General features: G+C 39.8%; 1 protein-coding gene across 1 annotated transcript in view; it reads right to left on the reverse strand.

The window, feature by feature from the left end:
• The window catches only part of RORB (RAR related orphan receptor B), a 128,392-nt gene extending 103,811 nt beyond the window's left edge, over positions 1-24,581 (reverse strand). The window contains exon 1 of the mRNA XM_018566523.1: positions 24,475-24,581. Within this exon, the coding sequence (XP_018422025.1) occupies positions 24,475-24,581 (107 nt within the window). The remainder of the gene's footprint in view (positions 1-24,474) is intronic.
• Between the last annotated feature and the right edge of the window lie 1,307 nt (positions 24,582-25,888).

Raw genomic sequence — 25,888 nt, forward strand, 5'->3', positions numbered from 1 at the left:
CAGCTGCTACATGCAATAAAAGAAGCTGAATACCGACCTATCTGGCACGCAGAAAATTAAGGGGTCTATTCACTAAGCTGCCTTAGGCATCCCAGTGACTTACCGACCCCAAGCAAAGTAAGCCGAACGCTGTTTGGCTATGCCCTTCCGACTGGTACAGCTGATTCCAGCCGTATATCGGCTGAAATTAGCCGTACCCGAAGTGCAGAAGGAGTTCGACTTAGCCGATCCAACATCTGGATCGTCTAAGCCGAACATCCAGCAGGCTACTCGCTGCTGTTTGGACTATTCTCATAGATGCCGAACAAGAAAAACAGTTATAAAAGTAGAAAAAAATAAAATAGAAAACGATTGGGCGGAGCTAGCAGTGACAGCTCCGGTTCTGCTGCCGTCAAAATAAAAAAAAAATCACCATGGAGGGGACCTGATGGAGAACTTCAGGTCCCCTCTGCTGATTGACAGCAGCAGTGAGCGGGTGTAATAGCTAGTTTGCTATTGCAAATTGAAATAGCCAATAGGAATCTAGCTATGCATTCCTAGGGTGATTTGGGTGATTTTTTTTTTTTATTCTGATGGCAGCCAACGATGTCAGAAGAAAAAAAAAACAGAGCAGGGAAAGGTTTACTCTGCTCGTTCTAACAGAGTAAACCTTTCTGGGAGAAAGTGTTTCTCTCTATCTAATAGCAGGAGACTCCCGGAGCGCCCGGGAGAGTTGGGCTGTTTGGTGATCAGTGTCCCTGATCTGAGTGTGCAAGTGGCCGGCGTCAGCCGTGAGATGACGGCTGGCTCCGCCCAGCAGTCAGTAGCAGGCTGCCGAAGGAAATGCCGAAGCTACGGCTAGATCCTTCGGCAGCTTAGTGAATAGACCCCCTAAATCTTCACTGTCTGCATCAGCTCTGGGCACCAGTGCCATGGTTCCTCCTGTTGGCCACTGTGTCCAGTAGTGACCTAACAACCAGCTCGAAGAATCACGTTACCCAACAGGGGTCACTCTATCCGACACACCCAGAAATGTTGAATAGCAGTAGCTCGGGGGTAATGAAGACAGCAAAGATATCACTCACCACTCACTAGAAAGGTAAGAATTCAGCTTCTTCCATTGCAGGAAGAAGCAGGACAGATTTTTCTAGAGAAGTGAGTGGGTGGTTTAAGTGATAAAATTCTATGTTTTTAAGATACTTGTTGAAATTATTGTGCAAATTGATAGACTGGGGAAATAGGACTTTTGGTCATTTGGACTTTAAATTATTAATTCTCAGCTATTGAAGTCATGTATTCCTCTTTTAACCTTGCTTTCGTTAAGTGGGCTAGGTATTACAGCACATCTTTTAATGTTTAGTAGTTATAGTGCAGCTGGTAGATACAGAAGTAAACAGACATAAACACTAGTTAATATTATGCGTAACACATGCAAATAAAGGATGTTTGCCCCCAGAAATTTGGCATAATCAAGCACCCTTCAAAGTGCAGAAAACATGTCTGACCAAGACACATGTCACACTGCATAGAAATCACAGCCATTTAGTTTGCGAGAAAACACCCATTCCTCAGATCATTCTGTAAGACACTTTAAAGATGTTTTAGTGTACTGCAATTTGAATTGCATTTAAGACTGACTGGGGGTCTCAGGGTATTTAAAAAAGGAAATGTAACATATTCAAATAAATTACACGATCAATGTAAGCTTACATTTAGAGAAAATGTTAAATAATACAGTGCCTTAAAAAGAGAGAAATAGAACTGTAGCTTGTATTCATACATGTTACTTCCCACACAGCTAATGTCAGTGGCAAATCACATATGAGCAATATAAGGAAGAAATATGATGTAGATGACCAGGCTACTAATGCAAGGAAGTGCTGATGTATACTGGAGTCCAACAGAGGTATTTTAAACATCTTTGATGAAGGCCTGTAGGGCTACACATGAGCTGAAAGTAGGCCTCAAGGCAAATCTTAAACATTCTAGAGGGATTAAATATCTAGATGGGTCTTAGAACGCCTTGGAATTCTCCTTGAAGCCACCAATAGTTTCCAAGTAAGAAAAGTCTGGGCTGGCCTTTGCTATCTACTTCCCATAAACATAAAAGCATATGGAAGCTGAGATAAGACTACTGTATGCTCATGTTATAGTCCCCTGGTGATATATTTTCATATCTTTTGCACGTTTTCTTTGGAACCAATCATAAAATACAATTTTAAACCAGAAAAATGGAAAATGAATACAGTTAATGAAAAATCTACTTTGAGCGTGAATTCACTAAAGCCATAGACTGAGGCTCACCAAAAATGTTAATTTAATTTCAGGACACAGTAGAACAGTAACAAAACAAAAATTCCCATGGTAATCAAAGCACAAGACCATTTTAATTGCAAAATCGTTACCAAAAGACTCACACATCTTTATATTAGGACACTATTTTGTGATAAGTGGAATCACAAGATGCTCCTACAGAACAGTACATGAAAGCCACTGCCCGTGTTCTTCAGATTAAAATTAGAATTCAATGCAAGTGAAATGAATTAGAGAATGATAATAAACTGCTTCATTCTGATGTAGCTGTAGGGAATGTTATGTCACATTGCTGTGATATTCACATTGTTTAAATGATAATCTATCTCTATCTTGGGAAGGCTACAAGAGGAAGATGTTAAATAAATATGGGGAAAACCTGACAGAACAGCTTCCTGTAGAAAGAAAGAAATATGAGCAACATCATATCAAATTAGTATAAATTATTAAATTAGTGGATTGAGAATGAACATACTATGATTAAATTAGTGGCTTATTGTATAGTGATAGAATTAAATCAAGAGGGTTTTTTTTTATAATCAACTGTATAGGTTCCAGGTGGGGATATGAATAGACCAGGTGGGGATATGAATTCACCTGTGTCTAGTTCTGAGAAGCTTAAAGGAGAACTATGAGGTGAGTGCTTTTCACTCACCTCATAGTTCTAGCTGACCTTTGAGAATGAGACTGTCACAGGTCGGCTCAGTAGATCGGGAAGTGAGCGAACACATACCGGCGTTCGCTCACTTCTCGATCCTGTCACATTTCTCTGTCGTGACAGGGGAGGGGCTGGATTCCCCCTCTCCCCGCTCCGATCCTCCAGCTGTCTGAACTATTGGGCAGAAAGGAATCAATTTCAAAGGTCTATACATATTATTTTACAGATTTGTATATGGGCATACTGGTAGCCATTTTGTCTGCTTGCAAAGAAGGTCAATGCGAGTATATTCTTTCCTGGACAAAGACTCTCACAGCAGAGTTAGGAATGTTAGTATAAACATTCACAGGTCGTAAATTGTGGGGGTCTCAGACGCACATCAGTTAAGGATGGTGCCAGCCTATGTAGGTTAAGAATGATGACTTTCATGCCTCTATTGAGGACAATGGAATGTCTAAAGAGTTATTTTTTCTTCTCTCAATGAATAGAAGATGGGGCTTATTTAAAAGTTGCTTATTAAACCTTACTATTCATTGCTGGGAAGATATTAGCAATAATGCTATTATATTATATGCAGAATCTATATGACTAATTTCAAGTAAATATTTATACATGTACTTTTATAATATCCAAACTATATTCATTATATATTGTTTGGGTGTACCCATTGAAATATATTAGTATGTATTATTAATATGGGGGTTTTATATTTTTGAGTACATAGAATTGATATATAAATGCCTTTTATCAGTGAAACTAATGTGTGAAGAGCCACTGGGTCTTGAAACTAATTACCTCACTTTCAAAGTATTTGGAGAAGGAATGGTAAGTGCCTTGGTAGATTTTCTTAAAGTTGTATATCTCTAAGCAGACTACAAGTCTGATGGGTGTTATCAGTTATTGTCATTTTTCCCCATAGTTATGGCTTTGTCCATAGCTTAGGTCAGAGGTTATCTTTCAACAAGATCTTTAGAAAATAGTAAAATTAAATGAAATTATCTAAACTTTTATATAGAACAATAGTGCCCCCTGGTGGTGATTGTGAAGGAGAGGTATACGGTAAAATGATATATCTGACGTCATTAGTCACGTCAATAATCACGTGGAAGACCAAACCAAGCTCACATTCCAGGGGGGGAATAAAGGTAGTAGCAGGAGCCAGCAGAAGAGATCCGAATTCCAACAAAAGGAGGCAGTAAGGAAATACATTCTAAGGGTATAGGTCGGAAGCTGAGGACAGCTGTCCAAGGAAACTGAACTAAAGAGAACCTGACAATCCCTTGTTTCTGAACTGTGACCGTTGACTTCTTTCAGACAACTAATTTTACATTTCTGGTAAAGTATAAATTTCTATATTTCTGTCGGGAATTGATTAGCCACATATATATATATTCGGATAGACCATTTAGTTCTTGTAGGATCTGGATTGATTTGAGATAATTTTTAACTGCAGTACAAATTATGTCTTTCAATCTTGGGAGATAAATATATACATTTGTTATATACATTTGTATAATCTCCAGGAAACTGATTTCAGTTTCTAGTCAATGGTCTAGTCTAATATATATATATATATATATTGAATTCAATTGGTGGAAATTTGTCTCTACTTTGAATGTAGTCTTGGCTTATTGCCAACCCTGTGCATGATGGGACAAATATTGCCCATGCGCTGTTAAAAGTTTGAGTTTGTGAATATCTGTTGCTGGGAGAAGTCACATGCCAATTCTGAACCTTTTGTTTCCTTATTTTGTGATCTACTGATAAGATACCCATTACATTTAAAAAGTTATTTTATTTGGTTACATTTATATTTTGAATTAATATCCTGTGGTTACATTTTACGCATTACTACCTGTGTTATCAAATTGATTGCATTTTTCTGATCTTTATTCTTTGTTTGTCACCGATTATATTTAATTATTATTCTGCATTGATTTTGTGCTTGCATTCTGGTTTCGGGCTATCACACTGTGGGTGGGGGGCGTGGCTGCGGTGCCATTGACTTCAATGCACCACCACACCACCTCCCACAGGGAGGCGGCCGGCTTGCGTTCCAGAGACCGAAAGCTCTGGAACGCAGACTTTGTGGTGTGAATCGGCGCTTAAAGTGACACTAAACTCCTAAATGAAATTTTAAAAATGCAATCAAGGAACTTATCTAATAAAAAAAAAAATATTTTAATTCTACTTGGCTGTAGATCCTCCAATCATCTCTGAATTGGTGCTGACACTGTCCTTTCTTCTGGAGGGTGGCTACTTTTGTTCCCCATGATCTCTGTGTGTGTTGTAAAGTAGTCACCACTCCAAGCGGGTAATATCATCATGATTAGTAATAAAAACACAAAAAGACCTACATCTAAGAAGACACAACTAAACTTTGTGGTGATTGTAGAGCACATCACATAATGTTTAATTTTAACATGCATTATGTTAAACAAATCATTTTGCACAATTTTGAAAAATTAACAAGCACTAAAAAAAACACAACAATAGAGAATGCATCATGTTTTTGATCTCTCAGAATGTAGCTGCTGTAATACTCTAATCAAAACACTTTCACCACCAATACTCAGTAAAAAAATAAATCAATGGAACAGTAATCAATTGGCAAAATTAATAACCCATGAACCTCTAAATCCAGTTTGGCCAAGCAGTGGCCCTTCAGCAGCCAAGGAGCTGGAAGTTCCAGCATACTTTTGTGAAGCAGCTGATGTCAAGTTTTCCAAATGTCCACAACTTTACAGACTAAATAGAAAAAGAAAATAATCAAATACCAGCAAATGCAGGCTGAGTGAGACTAGCTGTAAAGTCTGTAAAAAAATAAACTTTCATAAAAAGTATTGATTTTTTTTTCTGTATTTCACCATAAGACAGCCACAGTTCACAAGCTAACTTAATGTATTCTTTAAAGACTAATTCTAGGGAACAAGAAAACATTCAGTAAACTAAATGCTAGCCAGTAAACACAGGAGCTGTACTAATTTAACCTGAAGTGATATTAAAGGAGAACTATGGGGTTAAGGCTTTTCCCCATAGTTCTCCTTAAGGTAACGGGAGGACACAAACTAGCGTCCTCCTGTCACCCTAAGCTCAGTACCTGTCACCCTAAGCTCAGTATACTGCGAGCTACAGCTCGCGGTATACTGAGACGCCGCAGCTGAAGCGGATGCCAGCAATTATGTCTGGATCCGCCCAGCTGCGTGAGTGACAGCTGGCTCTTCCTATCTAGAGGCAGGGCCAACTGTACCCGCCCCCTCCCCCGTCCGATCCGCCAGTCAGCGCTGGCGGATCGCAGCGTGGAGGGGGGAATCCAAGAGGCCCTTATCCCCATTGTGTTATAAGGGGGGGGGGGTCCCTCCTAACATTCCTACCAGACCTAAAGGGTCTGGTATGGATTGGGGGGAAACCTCACGCTCCTTTTTCTGCAGTCTGTAAAAAAAAATTTTTTTGCTGCAACGGAACTCGTCCAATAGCAAAATGAGAAAAAAAAATTACATTTAGTCATTTAGGTCAATAGGAGAATGCCAATTCAAAAGCAAATAAAAAAAAATCTTTATTCATTACACTACCTGCCCGGGACTAGAACCTGCGACCTTAACCTTTTAAAAGCGCTGTAAAGCGCTGCATAAATTGTCCACACTATATAGATATCTGTAAAAAAAAATAAAAAATAAAAATTGTGATTTCTCCCTGCTCTTGTACTTTTTATTAACCTCCCTGGCGGTATTCCCGAGTGTGGCTCGGGGTTAATTTTTAGTACCAAGAGCAGTAACCCCGAGCCACACTCGGGGTTGCGCAAAATTGTCACTTACCTTGTCCCTGCGAGCCCGCAGTGACCTCTGCTGTGTTCGCCCGGCCGATGCCGGCATTCGGCTTTTAGTTTTGTTTTCGGGCGCCACAGCGCCACATATATTTATCAAACTGTTTCACTTCAATTTTTTCCCTAGAGCTTTGTCTAGTGCCCTGCCTGCACTTTTACTGTACTCTATTGACTGTGGTACGGATCAGGCAACGCCCCCAGAATTCCCATTTTCTGGACCATTTTTTTAATTATTATATTATAGTTTTTTGTAATTATTTATTATATTATAATTTCTTATAATTATTTATTATATTATATGATTTCATGTTTCAAACTTTATCATACCTGGGATGTCTACTGGACTCTTGTTTTGACAGATTTAGTGAGTTATTCCTAAGATTTACTAAGAATTACAGGCCTACAATATAAAACAACAAATTTCCATGAAAAACAATGTACCGCTTTGGCATGCTAAAATCCTGAATAATCATACCGCCAGGGAGGTTAAGTAAACCAGGCCCATTATCTCAGTGACACAGGAGACGGGATCTCTATTTTCAATACACATAATAAAAACCTAGCAAAGGTTCTAACTTTTCCCCATTAAAACGCTATTGCTTCTGTACTTTAACCATAGAAATGTTGGAGAAGGTAAATGTTGTAATTTTTTTTTCCTAATATCGTTTTGCTGCAACGAAATTCGGTTAATAACGAATTTCGGGAAATCTGGAATTTCGGATTCGTTTGCATTCGTCTTAGCTTTAATTCGGAATTCGGATGCATCCGAATCTCCGAATTTCCGAAAATTAGTACAAAACGAATTTCGTAACGAACCGAATCGCACATGTCTACTGTCCGCTGAAAGTTAGGGATTGATCACCAGACCAAGTTAGCTTATAAGTGATTGAATCTCTGTGATTGGTAATAAATACCTGGAAGTGTCACCCTTGCACCTTACTTAGAATGCATGCATTTACCATGAAGAAATGTATCTGATGCTAGGTCCTCTTTAAGATTCTATGAGTAGGAACAGAAGTGATCACACATGACTATACCACTGCCATTTGTATACTCCTTTTAGTCATTCCCTGCTGCAATAAGTAGGCAGTGCTGCTGCCAGGTTATTATTTCATACTGAAGGGGACCATTTATGAATGTATCCTGGCTGTGAAACTAGGGAAAATCTACTTAATAAAAAACGCATCACTGTTATTGTATCCAAAGGAAAACCATTCATTAATTTTATGGATTTAACATTTAAAGCGTTAATGAAGATGAGGAAAAGCAGTGTGTGTTCATTATGTTCAGTCTATAAAGCAGTTTTCTCCCGTGGCTTGGCAGCCAGAGACCTCTGTACTTATATTACCTATTAGCAAAGCTAAATATTGATGCATATAGAGTTATCTATCAAACCTTGTGCTGCATTAGGTAAGGCATGTTACATACTTTAGATATCAGGATTGAGGATTTAGAAACAGTATAATGAAACAGCATAGAATAGCTTCAAATAAGACTCTGTTCACACCTGGGCGTATCGAATATGTGCGTTTGACGCATGTTTTTACCGCGGTTCGCGGTAAAAAAAACATACGACAGACGCGCGTTTCCAAGGGCTACTTGGCTGTATCCTAATGGAAACGCTCGACAAAAACGCCGCAAAGAAGCTCATGCACCTTTTCAGGCGTAGGGTGTTTTGTAGCGAGTTCAGACGGGCTGAAATACAGCAAGGTGTGAACCATACCCATAGAAAACAATGGGATTTTCATGTTTGAGCGGTGTGTAGAGCGTTCGTAGAGCGTTGAACGCGCTACAAAACATACAGGTGTGAACCAGGCCTTAGACCGACATTTGTGTTTTGGTGATCTTAAAAATGGTAGCATTTACTCTGTTTGTTAAACCACCATATACAAATCATGTTATAGAAAAGAGCTAAATCACACTACACACAGTGAAAAACTCATAGACTAACGTAAGTGAATGCATGTCTATTTCTGACCATTCAAATGGCTAAAAAAGAAAATTTATGATATTCAATTCAAGATATTGTGCATGCAGGATTTGTCTCAATAAATGCTGAAGCAGCACATCATTCATATCAACTAGACTAAGGGGTCTATTCACAAAGCTGCCGAAGGATCTGGCCGTAGCTTCGGCCGATAAATACAATATTGCACAGCAAACAAAAAAATCCTGCACTTAGTTATTCTTCGTTGCTTTTAGTTTTTCTTTTCACAGCTTTTTTAACTCACAAAATTCTGATAAAGAACTGGCTGACCAGATAACTCTGCTAACCTAGCTCTAAATTGGCCATACATTTGGAATTTTATTGACTAGACCCCTTTTAATGGGGAAGAGTTAGAACCTTTGCTAGGTTTTTATTCTGTGTATTGAAAATAGAGATGGCGTCTCCTGTGTCACTGAGATAATGGGCCTGGTTTACTTAACCTCCCTGGCGGTATGATTATTCAGGATTTTAGCATGCCAAAGCGGTACATTGTTTTTCATGGCAATTTGTTGTTTTATATTGTAGGCCTGTAATTCTTAGTAAATCTTAGGAATAACTCACTAAATCTGTCAGAACAAGAGTCCAGTAGACATCCCGGGTATGATAAAGTTTGAAACACGAAATCATATAATATAATAAATAATTACAAAAAAATATAATAATAAAAAAAATGGTCCAGAAAATGGGAATTCTGGGGGCGCTGCCTGATCCGCACCACAGTCAATAGAGTACAGTAAAATTGCAGGCAGGGCACTAGACAAGGCTCTAGGGACAAAATTGAAGTGAAACAGTTTGATAAATATATGTAATTATAGCAGATTACATTGTATTGTGTGTATTCTGTGTAAATGTCATGTTTGCACTTTTGAATATCCTGCCGGCTCCGCCCCCGAGCCACACTCGGGAATACCGCCAGGGAGGTTAATAAAAAGTACAAGAGCAGAGAGAAATCACTATTTTTATTTTTTTACTTTTTTTACAGATATGTATATAGTGTGGACAATTTATGCAGTGCTTTACATATTGTACATTCACATCATCAGCTAGAAAGATAATTGCTTCTTTTGGGGGTTAGAATAAGTGTTTTGACCTTCGCACACCCAGCGAATTAGAACTATAACCGATCTAGTAAAGCATACACTCTTGTTTACCGCATACCTTCAAGTCCTTATGTGCCGTGTTCATTGGCCATCCAAAAAGGCATGCCTTATGTGCAGATTTGTTACATTGAGGAATGTGTATGTTATAAACATGGCTATAACAAAAAGTGACCAGCACCAGAGCTACTTACTTAGGTATGAAAGGTGCATGCACCAGCCAAGAAGCTGAAAAAAACAAAAACCATACACCATGCTGACAGTACAAAAAAGTATAGATATTTAACATTACAACAAACATTCTATTATAGCAGTGTAAACAAATTGATAACATTGTGTCTAGATGCCTGCCATAGCCCTTTTGTGTATGTTTACTTCTGTGCATGCGTATTACTTTCTTCAATGAAACAAGCGCTATGGCTTTTTTATTCTCATTGGCTTTTTACGTTCACTTTTAGCCATATCAGTGCACATTCCATGCTGTATTGTTCCTACAGAAAAAGCGAATGCAATAGAATTAACAGATGTAAGATGGCTCCAAAATCAGTAGAGAAAATCCTAGTTTTGTGCTAGATTTGATTAAAGTGACATTAAACCCTCAGATTTTTTAACATAAAACAATACTGTAATGTGTGCCTTACTGTAATCCATGGTTGTTTCCCTTCTCTTTGCTGCTCTTCCTTTTAAATCTGTATCTGTTCTCATGCTCTGCAGAACTTCTGTTTTGCAGCAGACTGCCTTGTCTCAGGAATGGATACACGGTGTCTGTGTATACGTTTGTATAGGCTTGTAACCTGAGCCAGCACTACAGGAAGAGGCCATGAGCTGCAAAGGGAAGTTCTCCCCAAGCATGAGAAGACATGAGGATTTAAAAGGAAGAGCAGCAAAGAGAAGGGAAACTACCATGGATTACAGTAAGGCACACATTACAGAATTGGTTTATGTTAAAAAATCTGACGATTTAATGTCACTTTAACTTTACTGGCGTACCTTTGAACATTGGAGCCTGTTCTGCTTAGCAGAGCACAATAAATGAGCTGCACGTGATGTGCTCACGTGCATCTCTGAGGGCATTGCATTTGTGTACAGTAGGGATACAATTGGGTAATTTGACTAGACTACACACATAACTGTGTAAATACACCCATTATTTAGTAAATCAGGCCCAGTAATCATGTGTTTATTTTGCCATCTGGATTACAGAAAGCAATATAACCCTTCCCCAATCTATCCAACAGCAAAAACAAAATGATATTGAAGCCTATTTTTTGCATTACTACTGCTATACGCTGCCCCTGCTTTCCTGTTTCAGGGTGCACCCTTTGCCTTGCAGGGTACAATGGAGCCACCCTCCCGTGCTTGCTACCCGACTACTGTGCACCATGATGAAGCTGCTTGCACCAACAGACATAGAAGACGCCCCCTCTGCTCCTCCTCCAGGAGAGGTAATTGACAAACAGCTTACAAGGCTCTGCTCGCTGTCAATCACTTCCCTCGCAGAAGGAGTAGAACGCAAGGCTTCTGTGGGTAGTCCATGCTGCCTGTATGTGTGTAGCAGCAGACAGAGTTCCCATGATGAGCAAGTCTTTTGAATAAAGGCATGTATGTGCAGTAGCACATAGATTGATGGGACATGCCATCTCATTATTTCTAACTGTTGACATTATGAATGTGTGCTACCTGGAAGTAAATGGAAGCGGTGCACTGGAACCTGAAAGAAGGATGCGGCATTAACACACAGACATGTGTTGGAAAGGAATTGTAAATTCTAATGTGTTAGAATAATCTATATGGAAGTGCTGCTGGAATTAACGTTGAGGCTTTACTAATACTTTCATTTCTACTAGAAAATAATTCATTTTTAAAGTAGTATTAAAATCTCAAACTTTATTTTAACAATGAATCCAGATCAAACAATATACATTGCCAGCAAAATATTTCTTTAAATGCTTGTCCAAACACTTAGGGGTCTATTCACGAAGCTGCCGATGGATCTGGCCGTAGCTTCGGCCGATCCCTCGGCTAGCTTCGGCCCCAGGACCCCTTCGGTTCAGTAGAACCGAGGGGGTGCTGTACGGGCTATTCACAATAGCCCGTACAGCTCCCGATCATGGCCGAGCCGCTCAGCCGAGCCGAACGCATATGCATCGGCTCGGCTAAGCCGTGCCGCTCGGCCTGCTTCTGACAGCTGGGCGGAGCCAGCAGTGATCTTACGGCTGGCTCCGGCCACTTTCAGAGAGATCAGCGTCCCTGGTTAACTGCTAACCAGGGACACTGATCTCCAAACAGCTAACTCTCCCAGCCGCCAAGGAGAGAAGCGCTGCTGAGTCTTTTTTTCTTTATTCTGACACGGAGCGATGTCAGAATAGAAAAAAGAAAAAAAGATTTTTCCCATTGAAAAGCATTGGACATTACTATTGGCTATTTCAATTTGCAATGGCCAATAGTAAACTAGCATTGTACCCGCCCTCTGCTGCAGTTCCCCATCAGGTCCATCAGCAGAGGGTGGGAACAATTCTAGTTTACTATTGGCTATTGCAAATTGAAATAGCCAATAGTAATGTCCCAATGCTTTTCAATAGGAAATTTTCTTTTTTTTCTTTTTTTCTATTCTGACATCGATCGTGTCAGAATAAAGATAAAAAAGACACAGCTGTGTTTCTCTCCGGGGCGGCCGGGAGTGGTAGGCTCCCAGAGTGCCCGGGAGAGTTTTTTTTCCTTTTTTTTTGACAGCAGCAGAGCTGCCTGACAATAGAAAACTATTGGGGCGGAGCTAGCTGTCACTGCTAGCTCCGCACAATCGTTTGCTATTTACTTTTTTAACTTTTTTCACTCTTTTTCTGTTCTGCTCGGTACCTCTGAGGGACAACGCAAGCCGAGTGACGGCTGATTTCAGCCGATGTGCGGCTGAAATTTGCCGTACCAGCCTGAAGTGAAAAGCCAAACAGTGTTTGGCTCACTTCACTTCAGATCGTTCATTCACTCGGCTGCCCTCGGCAGTTTCGTGAATAGACCCCTTACAGTCATCATATTTCCATACAGCTGGCTCCAACTCTCTCTCCTCCACTTCTCTAAATTTCCTGTCCAGTACCAGATCACAGAGCAGTCTAGAGCAGTTGTCCATCTACAAGCTTGGAGAACGAAGAAGGGAGGAGGAAGGAAGAGTGAGGATCAGGGGAGTGGACTTCCTTGCTGTGTATCTTCAAAAATCAATTAGATACCATCCTAAGAGACCGTCATATACAGGGGAACAGGAACTCTTAAATACTAGACCACACAGGGACTCATATACACATGAACGCACAACTCACACAGACACACAAAGGTTGAACTTGATGGACCTGTGTCTTTTTTCAACCTTAAATACTATGTAACTATGTTTGTATTTGTGGAGACACAAACAGCTTACTAGCACACACCAGGGTGACTCCATAGGACCCTGAAAGGGAAAGGAGCCACCCTAAAACAGGATATCAGGATCAGTGCTCAGGGGCATGGCTGATTCTGCAGTCAAGGAGCAACATCCCTTGGAAGTGATTTAATCAGCATTTGAAATAGTTTAAAACCTTTTGACCTTAATATCACTTTAAGGGCCCCTCCCAAAGCCATTACTTGCAGCTTTGGATGGAGATGTGTAAATATAATTTTCTGAAGAGCCCCACGGTTAAGCTCCCACACTGATCTGTTTTCTTTCTGCCTGCTCTGCCTAAGCTAGTTAAGACTAATGAGTCATCTCCACTGCCTTTGAGGAGAAATCTTCTAACAGAAGAATCAGAACAAGCACATCAGCAGGATCAGTGTGGACTGACAGATGCACTTGTGTAGATGTTCGCATGCTGCGGCTGTAAATATTTTTCACAACATAGTCCGTACACAACACTGCATTCAAGATTTGGAGTGGTGATCTCATTTAACTACAACCGCATTCTTCATCTGCGTTTGCTATAAAAGTGTTAGTGCTTACAAAAGATAATCCCCTAAATTCTAAGGGCTTTCTAGAATTTTCCATAGCTAGAAAACTGTTAAATGTTCTATAATATGTGACAACAACAGAGTTCAGCTCACTGAATGTAAACAATAGGAGCATAATGATTAGGCGATAAAGAAGGATTCGTTCGAGAACATATGCTGAACTTCCACCTAAATATACAAACACAACAAAAGTGCAATATTATTGACAACATTTGTTTTAATTTTGTTAATTTCTGTCATGTTTTCTCTTTATCCTTTGTTCCTAAATTCTTATTTCCCTGCACTCACACACAAGGCTTGGTTTTGGGCCCCCTGTTGCCTCCTAAGCTGCTAAATGATTGCTCACACAAAGGTCTCTACTGTAATGTATGAAAGAGAAGATTTGCAGTCATATGCTATGCGAAGCGGCCTTGCTGAATGAAATTCACTGCAGCAGTGACAGGCTGAAACCAACCACATACCAGATCTGATTACAGACTTACATAAGAGACAAGCAATGTTAGATTTGCATTTCTCCCAGTGAGTCCTGAATGTAACAGATAGTGTATACAAACAAACTTTTCTGGATTACGTGGCCTTTGTCAGTGTCTGCAGGCTTACGTTCTCTCCTTAATCATGTATATGAAAAGTAACAAACCGGAGCTGATGCAGCTCTGAGCTATTCGCTGCTGTTTGCAAGATTTCTTAACACCCTTTTAAAACGTTTCACGAAGCTGATCTATTTGACCATGAAAGACATTTACCATATTGCATATTTACAAGATGTGCAATGTGTGTGCTTCTTTAAAGCGACCAAGTATTTAAAGGGTTAGTTCATCATTACCCCAAATGCTCCCATGTCATCCATGGTCACAGAACATTAAAAAACACCACACAGTCTTTTTATATGGATGCTTCTTTTGAATGGCATACCTGTAGACTGGAGCTTATTTAAGCACTATATGCATGATTTGGCACTTTTTTATTTTACATTTTGACCCACAGATGCGGAGGGTGTAGGTTCCTTCAGGGCCTTTTCCCGATGTGGGGAGGAGATTCTGTGCCCTAATATAGGGTTCTCTGTCTCCTCCCAACCTAGGGGTCTCTCTTCAGGAGAGCCCCCCACCTAGTACTGTGAGGGGACCTGTTCAAAGGATCGGGGTCCACCGGCCTTCCTTTGGGTTGGTGGACCAACAGACTCAACCCCTGTCAGGAGCCTTGCGCCCCGGGGGGGGGGGCGGTTTGTGTGCTGTGATTCAGTGTGTGGCTGGCAGACAGAATGTCAAATAGAAGCAATGTTAGGGGACTTGTCACACAGAGTTAAGGAGCAAGTGAGAGTGAGGGATACAGCAAGTAAATGTGCTTTTTAATGGTACCCTAAGCATTGCGAGGGTACTTTTTTTAGTTCCCAGGAGTTCAGCTTTTAGGCTGGGTTCACACCTAGGAGTATTGAATATGCGCGTTTGTCGCGCGTTTTTACCGCGATTCGCGGTAAAAAACCCGCTAACCCGACCAAAACGCCCCAAAGAAGTACATGTACTTCTTTGGGCGTAGGGCGGTTTCCCGCGCGTTCGTACAGATGGGAACCATGCCCAGATGGGAACCATGCACATTGAAAATAATGGCATTTCCCTGTTTGAGCGTTTTTCCGTGAGTACGAACGCACGGAAAAACGCCCAGGTGGGAACCGGGCCTTAGAGAACCAGCCATGAAAAGTAGGAATCTGAACATTCATTTTAAAACTGCTCAGTCCCTGGTGAAACATTACTTGAAGTTTGACAGTTGCTGACTTCACATTCTGCACACAAGAGTCAGAAGGCCAACAGCAACTGCCAGACTTCAGGTGACCTTATATCCCCTTGACTCAAGATGAGAGGTTAGACACATACAAAGTAAATAAAGCTAACTAGCGAAGTAAACATAAACCTTTTATAAGTAAGATAGAAAAATTACAATAGGTAAAGAGAACCTGTGCTTTTTCAGCGAGTTGGCTAAATCAATTGCACTGTGATACGTAGTACTAAAAGCAAACCAATTCTGTGAGCCTGTCAATATGGCTTCCCTATACATATATAATTACAAATAATACACAGAAATTGAGTTTTTAAAAGACTGACACATACTAGTAAGGTGACCCGCATCTAGTTTATGTTGTCTTCTTGTTTTTTTTTATCTACCAAAAAATAAATAAATATATATATAGATATATAGATATATATAGAGCTATATACAGTATATACACTATACATTGCCTTCCTGATCATGTCAGTGTCTTTTCTTAATTAAACATAAAACCACTGGCCCCTGCACAGGATTAGCAGTTCATTAACTTGTTGAGCTGGTTGCTTGGAGTTGACTTTTGAATGTACACTCAGATATTATAAATCGTCCGGACTTTGTGGTCTATATTTTTGGTCAATTTGTGGGCAAGGATTGGTTTACAGCCCGTGTGATTGTAATAAATGTAATTTACAGGAAATGCTGTCAAAACACCTGAATCTTGGTGACAGCATGTACAGTGAGCAGGCTTATGATTACTACCTTGTATGAAATGTTTGTCGCATCTCTTTCAGCACTATGCTACCTTTCGTTGTAGTCAACAGCAAGTGATAAACTGTTACAATATACTATTTGAGATTGTAACAAATTATCACTGTTTTCATATTATGATAAAAGATTTAGGTTTTATATACACAATCTCATAAAGGGAATGCAAAGCACTTCAGGCCTTCCCATAAAGCCCTCCACAGTGTGTATAGTACATGGGCATATTAATTATTTACTGAAGCAAATGCATACTTACAAAAGGGTAGAGATTTGAAGGAACAGTCTCAAGGTTTAAAGACTTGTCACAGGTATTGAGCTCTGACCCAATGCACTATAAAATGCGCTCTTGTCTGCCCACCAAATGGAATTCTATATACTATAATTAAGAATCTTGTGTTATGTGGTCCTCAAAGACAGTAAAGCAACGAACTCAGAAGTGTTCCTGGAAATGATTTTATTATATGGACAACAATGACTAACTATATACACACGAATGCTACCGAATATTCCAGGGGTAGGCAACCACAACACTCCTGTTGTGGTGAAACAACAAATCCCATGATGCCTCTGCCACAGGAGACATACCTGTGGCTATTAAGAGTCTTGCAATGCCTCCTTGGATTTATTGTTTCACATAAAGGACTTTTCACTTAAGAGTGAAGAGTTTGGAGAAGGCAGGAGAAGAACAATCTAGGACATAATAGCTGAACAGGAAAGTGAGCTGAATTGGAGAATTTTGTCAAATCAGCTATTATGGCCTAGAGTGTTCACTTCTCCTGCCTCCTCCAAACTCTTCACCCTTTAGTGAATGTACCTGATATAGTTTTATGATTTGCTGTTCCTGGACTAGGAAAAGGACCATGTGATTTTTTTGTGCTTACTGAATTCTGCTTATTTGTACATATCTCTAAGAACAGCACAACAACAGTGTACTCTGTTAAGCCAACATGCAGCAGTCGTGTCACATTTTTGTTTTATACAGCCAGATTTTAGATGCATGTAGGTTGCTAAATCATCATTTATAATCAACTGTTATGCTGAGTGCTATACCATGTGCTTAAAGCTAAACTCCAGGCTGATATAAAAAACACAAAAGTATGAAGCTTTCTATTCACTAATAAATTATTTAAAATATATATTTCAATTTAAGCTTTGTATTTGACCTGGTGCAGTCTCTTGCCAACCCCTGCACATCTCTTTAACTTAAATGTCTAAGCTCAGACCTTGAAAATCTAAAACTAAATCCAAAACAATAAATGTAAAATGGCAGTTTATTATTATTATACAAGATTTATATAGTGCCAATAGATTGTGTTGTGCTTTACAAAATACTGGAGGGTTAGAAAGGTCCTGCATGTGAGTGAATCTAGTAGGAGGGGCAAGTGATGCAAAAGGTAATAATTGTGAGGGATAAGTTCATGGAAGAAGTAAAAGCACAGTTAGTATGTTGAGGTGGGATAAGCTTCCCTAAAGAGATGAGTTTTCAAGGACTGCCTAAAGGTGGGCAGAGCAGGAGATAAGTTGACAGATTGGGCTAGGGATGTCCAGTGGATGGGAGACACTCTGGAGAAGTCCTGGAGGCATGGGAGGAGGTGACGAGGGAGCTGAGGAGCAAGAGGTCTTGAGAAGAGTGGAGATGACGGTTTGGGTGATATTTGGAGATGAGGTTGGTGATGTTGCTGGGGGCAGAGTTTTAGATGGCTTTGTATGTTTTTGTTAGTAAGTTGTTGTTAGTTAATCCTAGTCTAAATGGATTTCGTAACATAGAAATGTCTGGTAACATGGCAGTCTCTTGCCATATGACAACAGTATCTTGTAATATCTAACTCTTTCTGGCAACATGACTCTCTCATTTTGTACTCTATTACAAATAAGTCTCTTGCTACTTGGCAACAGTCATTCACATGGCTGTATCCAAATGCCCTACTTTAGATTTTTAGGTTTGCAATAGCTAAAGCCAACAACTTTACCAACATTACACTTAGCAACAACTCTTAAATCAGAACAAGCACTGTCACATATTAACATAGGTGTCATAAGTTGCTAAAATATTTGCTATAAATGTTCAGGATAGGCAGCTGTTAATATTTAGCCGTATGTCATTTTCTTATTATGTTGCTTAATCATGTCACCACAAAATATGCTTATAAAAACAGATGCACACACATTCAACAGAACATTCACATTTTAGAGATTACTTGCCTAACCGGTGTCAATTTATGAAGTGTAAAATATGCATTGTGCATTTTATATATAGTTTCACTGCTGATTTTGTTTTATAAAATGCAATTATATTTTATTTTGGGTTTTGCTACCATTGTGCTTTTTTCCCCTATATCAACAGTTCATTAACCCTTTCCCTGTCATTCCTTTAACTGTAGAAACACAGGAAAAACACAGCTGTACTCAGATATAGTTAGAGTAACAGCACTGGGGCTCACATAGCAGATAATAAAGTATGGTTCATTGGGATGCTGACACCTCTTTAACACTGTAAACCCGAAATAGCTCCGTCCGGAGTACCTGTGGTTTTTGGCAGAGGAGGAAGTATGGCATTGGCTGCTATCATCTGTAGAGATGGAATGTCTCTAACACTGTGAACAGAGAAGAATTCGGTTCTGAGCACTTCCAGGAAGACGTATGGCTGTTGCCATTTGTGACACTGCAATAGTGCTTAACACTGTAAACCCAGAAGTATTACATCCAAAGTACTTCAGGTTCTCTGCAGAGAAGGAATTAGGTGGGCACTTTGATCTCTGGGATATCAGTTAGACTCCTGATGTCTCTTTTTATAGCAGCAAATGCAGCACATACACATGGAGGTTAATTGATACATTTTATCGGCTAATTTTAGTTATTAAAGATGCAAGACTTTGGGATGTCTTAGATCCCTTCCTTCTTCAGGCTTTACACCTTTTCAGTAAATGTTTCTGAAGCTTACATATTTATAAATAGAGTTACAAGGAGCTGTTGTTAAGGGTTAGGCTATAGATATAGAGGTAAACTTAGAAGTGTTGTTGGGGTAATTGACCCAAAGATAAAACACCCGGGCACAATCCTTACCTCAAGTAAGGGACTTTCAAGTGAAAGTCCCTTTGAAATGTCCATATACCAGAGAAGCAAAATAAAAATACAACCATTAATGAAATGTAGCTATTTTTTGACACACATGGATAGTAATTGTTATTGTAAATAGTTAGGATATATCTATAGTAATCAGACCTTTATTGGGCTAATTGACTAAGAGATAAGACATGCAGGCAAGCTTGTTAGCTCATTTGGGATAAGAGTCCTTTTGAAATGTCCATATATCATTGTTCAGTGGCGTAAGGAAAAACTAACAGGCATTATAGTCAGAGCTCAGGAATTTTATTAAAATTAATGTGGTACATAAAATATCTGTTTTTGTTTGGACCACATTTACATTCCAATTCCAACCACTCTTTCTGTGATTTATGTTCCCTATCAGCGCCACAATCATGAGATCATTTATGCTATGGCTTCTGTTGCAAAAATGGGTAACTAAACAAAAACATTTGCATTGTGGAAGGGGAAAACCACAGATATTACCCACAACTGGTCCAAAGGAAGGTAAAAAAGATTGTGTTGTCCACTTAAAATCCTCCTCCTGAGTCAAAAAGAGTGTCCCTATTGGTGAGTAGTGATGAGCTCGGGCGTGTTCGCAAGCGCCTCGTGCCGAGCCCGCCAGGAAGCCGTCAGCGCGCAGCGCCAATCGCAGGCACTGAGACATTTTCCGATCTCTGCAGCTGCGGACTGGGAACATGTCTCAGTGCCTGTGATTGGCGCTGCGCGCTGACGGCTTCCTGGCGGGCTCGGCACAAGGCGCTTGCGAACACGCCCGAGCTCATCACTATTGGTGAGGTATATTTTTACACCAGATGATAATAACCTCCTTAATTACCTCTTCTCAATACATATATAGCAGATATGTACTGATCTATAAAAAAGGGGTGCCCAGAAAAGGGGCAACTTGCTGAAAGCACTACAGCCCAATGCTACAAGGCACTGGCTCATGGCAGTACTGCTGCCCAAAGGGGTGTTCCGGGTAACATAGTTGGTGATGTTGGTTTCAGCCCTGTGAACTGGTAAAAGAAACTTGGGAATTTGATGAAATCAGGCAAATCATAATTTTTCATTATCACCAAATTTGTGTTTGTTAAACTAAAGAAGAAATAAACCCCAACCAGAAAACTGTAGAATGACTGAACCAGATCTTAAAAGGGAAAAAAGCTTCCAGTTATCCAAGATTTGAGATGTTTATGAGCTTTGCTGCCTTGCTAATAATACCTAGACAAATCAGTATACAGTCAAACTCTTTAGGACCTATGATTTGAACTAATAATCAGCATGGCAGTTTGTATGCCTGTGTGTATCCCTTAGTGTGCCATCTTGTCATGTCCTGCACAAGACCATCACTATTTATCTCCTGTGCATATATCTCACTAGTAAAATGTAGAGTTGGCAAGAGAAAGGAACATATAGAAGAATCTACTCAATAATTTTCTAGCTTCCCATAAACACCCCCCCCCCCCCTTCCCCTTCCAGGCATTTACTCACAGTCCCTAATCCAGCAATATATCACCTGCAAATTCGAAGAGCCCTTGTCAAATTCTTCAGAGCCAGGTCCACATATGCTCTTTGCATTCTATATTCAGCTCTAAGGATAGATCATACTCTGTGCTCTGGTGGAGCACAGGGTTGAAGGTAGAGCGCACAGGTGCTGGCCTGGCTGGTGGGTGGTGGCTGAGGGAATGGTGAGCTACAAAATAAGTGCAGTCACATCTTAAACCCACATATAAAAATACTGGGCAATCTTGCACCAGCGAGACTTAATAGCCAAAGCTGCCAATCTTGTTTTTAAATCTGGGTATAGCTAATCACCATAAATAAACAGATATACTGGAATACTGTAGATGTCCAGTTACTTTCGAGTGAAACCAATTATACTTATAGCTATTTTGTAAAGCACATTAACTATACAGCAAAACCTTCACTGTACACTAATGGAGTTGTTTCTGAATGAAGACCTTTTATCAAAGCTTTTGTTTTTAAAGAGGTTACATGAGGTTGCACATACATCATAATCAAAAGCTACCTTGCCTATAATTATTCTTTATAAGGCAAGTATTTTAAGAGCTGGGATTGCAGTTTCTTACAAATTTCCATTACCTTGTAACACCTCTAAACCCATTTGAATTGTACCTAATTTATCTTGGTGATTAAAAGATTCAAAGGTAAAAGAGAGAACACATAATAAATGTGCTGTTGTATTTAAACATGCTAATTATATCATCAGAAAAATAATGAAAAATGGATAGCAAAGTGAACACAAAAGCAAGCATGCGATCGGTAAATTGGTATCATTTTGCCTTTAGTCTATCATTTAATTTAGACAATGTGTCACAGATATACAGCTGCAACAATACACTACCATCAAAACTGACTTGGTTATTATTTTTTTTTGCCCATTATGTTAGATATTTACATAATGACCACATTATTCCAACACAATTTTGACTACAACAAGTGTAACTATGAAATAGGCAAGGAATCATGTGGTATCACCTAGCAAAATCATACTACCTCACAGTACACACATAAACACACACACACTGAGACCACTCAAAATGTAATGACGCATTGAAATCTAAAAAAAATATTACGTTGCATAATGTCTTTGCTGTAAACCTTGATATCACAGAAGAAGCTTTCAGTTAAGTAATTAATGACCTCCTGAGTCAAGCTTTGGAAACATTATCTGTTGGTATTGACATATCACTCACTTGTAAAGTTACTTATCATACTTTATTTTGATTACAGATTATCCTCATAATAAAACTACTAAATTAAATTCACTTCATACTCAATACATTCAATTTTAAGAATGTTATAATGATCACACAAACTTCTTATGAAATCCTTCCAAACAGGGCAACTTTAGAGCATACCTGGGATCAGGATATAGACCAATCTAGTGGACCCTCAACCAAGCTTTCAAGCCAAAAATTAAAGGCTTACTCTATCCAAAAACTGATATTTTAATTGTGGTTCAGCTCCTATGAGCTGAATTACCCACCACGTTTATATGCAGTTGTGTGAAAAAGTGTTGGGCCCCTTCCTGATTTTTCATTGTTTTGCACGTTTGTCACACTTTAATGTTTCAGATCATCAAACAAATTGAAATATTAGTCGAAGATAACACAAGTAAACACAACATGCAGTTTTTAAAGGAAAGTTTTTATTATTAAGGGAAAACAAAATCCAAACCCACATGGCCCTGTGTGAAAAAGTGTTTGCCCCCTAAACCTAATAATTGGTTGGGCCACCCTTAGCAGCAAGAACTGCAATCAAGCGTTTGCGATAACTTGCAAAGAGTCTGTTACAGCGCTGTGCAGAAATTTTGGTCCACTCATCTTTGCAGAATTGTTGTAATTCAGCCACATTGGAAGGTTTTCGAGCATGCATCGCCTTTTTAAGGCCATGCCACAGCATCTCAATAGGATTCAGGTCAGGACTTTGACTGGGCCACTCCAAAGTCTTCATTTTGTTTTTCTTCAGCCATTCAGAGGTGGACTTGCTGGTGTGTATTGGATCATTGTCCTGCTGCAGAACCCAAGTTCGCTTCAGCTTGAGTTCACGAACAGATGGTCGCACATTATCCTTCAGGATTTTTTGGTAGACAGCAGAATTCATGGTTCCATTTATCACAGCAAGTCTTCCAGGTCCTGAAGCAGCAAAACAGCCCCAGACCATCACACTACCACCACCATATTTTACTGTTGGTATGATGATATTTTTCTGAAATGCGTTGTTACTCTTACGCAAGATATAATGGGACACACGCCTTCCAAAAAGTTAAACTTTTGTCTTGTCAGTCCACAGAGTATTTTCCCAAAAGTCTTGGGGATCATCAAGATTTTTACTGGCATAACGGAGACAAGCTTTTATGTTCTTTGTGCTCAGCAGCGGTTTTCGTCTTGGAACTCTGCCATGCAGGCCATTTATGCCCAGTCTCTTTCTTATGGTGGAGTCATGAACACTGACCTGAACTGAGGCAAATGAGGCCTGCAGTTCTTTGGATGCTGTTGTGAGGTCTTTTGTGGCCTCTTGGATGAGTCGTCGCTGCGCTCTTGGGGTAATTTTGGTTGGCCGCCCACTCCTGAGAAGGTTCACCACTGTTCCATGTTTTCGTAATTTGTGGATAATGGCTCTCACTGGGGTTCACTGGAGTCCCAAAGCTTTAGAAATGGCTTTATAAACTTTTCCAGACTGATAGATCTCAATTACTTTCTTTCTCATTTGTTCCTGGATTTCTTTGGATCTCGGCCTGATGTGTAGCTTTTGAGGATCTTTTGGTCTACTTCACTTTGTCAGTCAAGTATTATTTAAGTGATTTCTTGATTGCGAACAGGTGTGGTAGTAATCAGGCCTGGGAGTGGCTAGAGAAATTGAACTCAGGTGTGATAAACCAGAGTTAAGTTATGTTTTTTTTTCCAAAATAGATTTTTATTTGGTTTTAGAACATCAAGCACGGATAGTGCCTCAACAGTACAAAATAAGCAAAATAAGCAAAGAAAGAAACAAAAAAACGAGCACTTGGTAGTGCTAAGCAGAGGTTGATACATTCGCAAGAACAACAGTCATAATCACAATAAGACTTTGCTTTGTAGTACTCATAATCTGCTTGAAATACAGTAGAGAGATTAGAAAGAGAGGAAAGAAAAAGACAGAGAAGGCAAATCAGAGGAAAGAAGAGGAAGAGTCACACATCATTATATCTTAGGAATCCACCATTTCCACTTTTTGTGGAATGAGGTTAAGGTACCACTTTTGATCGCATACAGTCTCTCGAGATCATAGTGCAAGGTTAGAGTTTGGTGGGTTTCACGAACAGAAACACTAACCAAGCTTCTCCAGTGCCTTACAATTGTGAGCTGAGCTGCCACCAATGTGTGGACAACCAGTGCTCGGAAAGGCAACGGGAAGCGTTCAATGCCTATGAGTAGGAGTCCAAGCGCTGGATCAGGAATAGTAAGGCAACCAGTTATCGTCGATATCCACCGAAAAATGCCGTTCCAGTAGCTCGCTAAGGACTTACATCTCCATAGAATATGGAGAAGGGTACCGGTCTGCCCGCAATCCCTCCAGCACAGCGCTGAGTTGGCCGGAGCGAATTTCGCTAGGCGATATGTTGTGAGGTACCATCGTAGAGTTATTTTATGGTAGAGCTCCCATAGGTCGGCACTTTTCGTGGCGAGGTAAATGGAGCCGCAGGCTGTCTCCCATGACTCTGAGGGGAAAGTCTCACCCAGTTCTTTCTCCCATGCCAGAAAGGCTGGTAGTTTAGTAAAGGATCTCTAATGTTGGAGAAGATTATAGAAGAGCGAAATGCCCCCCGTACGGGAGGGCAAAGATGAGAGATATTTCCAGATCTGTACTGCATCTGAGGCCATGCTGACAGAAGGGAAGGCAGAGCATATGAGATTTGCAGGTACCTATAATAATCCGTTAACTCCTATCGTGAGCGAAGGTGTGGGAAGGGTTGCATACATAGGTTTTGTAGCAGGTCCTGGACCCTTCTGATGTTAAGTTATGTTTTAACAGGGGGGGCAAACACTTTTTCGCACAGGGCCATGTGGGTTTGGATTTTGTTTTCCCTTAATAATAAAAACATTCCTTTAAAAACTGCATGTTGTGTTTACTTGTGCTATCTTTGACTAATATTTAAATTTGTTTGATGATGTGAAACATTAAAGTGTGAGAAACGTGCAAAACAATGAAAAAACAGGAAGGGGGCCAACACTTTTTCACACAACTGTATATCTTAGTATATTAGTGACTTCAGTGGTAAGAGTGCCAGGACTGCACAGTTTCTAAAAAAATTGTTATGTGGACACTTAGACCACAATATAACAAAAATAGCAATGTACTTTCACACATTCAATACAATACTTGAGCTTTGAGACCCATGCTTGGATTACCAGCTACTTGTAAATAAAGCACCCGCCTCCCCCCCAAAGAAAAAGCATATGATAAAATCCAAGACTCTTTGTCAAACAGTGATCCTATGTTTGTAGACACTATCCACCCTGTTGTGCATATGGCCCTGAAACCCTTTACCTAGTACACATATTTCATTATCTACTAAACCACTATGATTATAGTCTCACCTAGGAACTTGTCATGATTTTGGAACTATTACTTTAATAATTTATTTTAGAAATATTCCTTATGCTTTTCAAGCAGGTACACTGTACAGCTGTGTACTTTATTTCACAATTAGTAACGGTAATGTTAGTGTTTCAAATAACTATGTTTAATATAAGACACGAAAAGTTATTTAGCCACTTGCCGTCCGCCCGTTGTAAATAAACGGACGGATGGCAAACTCCTATTAGCGGGGCGCCGTAAATGTACAGCTTTTTTTTTTTTTGCTGCTCGCGTGTGCTAGCAAAACACACTGACAGGTGTAAACAATCGGTAACGGCTGTTATACATACAAGCGATCGGTG

The sequence above is a fragment of the Nanorana parkeri genome, unplaced genomic scaffold, assembly GCF_000935625.1.
Source record: "Nanorana parkeri isolate BGI_ZX_2015 unplaced genomic scaffold, ASM93562v1 scaffold957, whole genome shotgun sequence".
NCBI lineage: Eukaryota > Metazoa > Chordata > Amphibia > Anura > Dicroglossidae > Nanorana > Nanorana parkeri.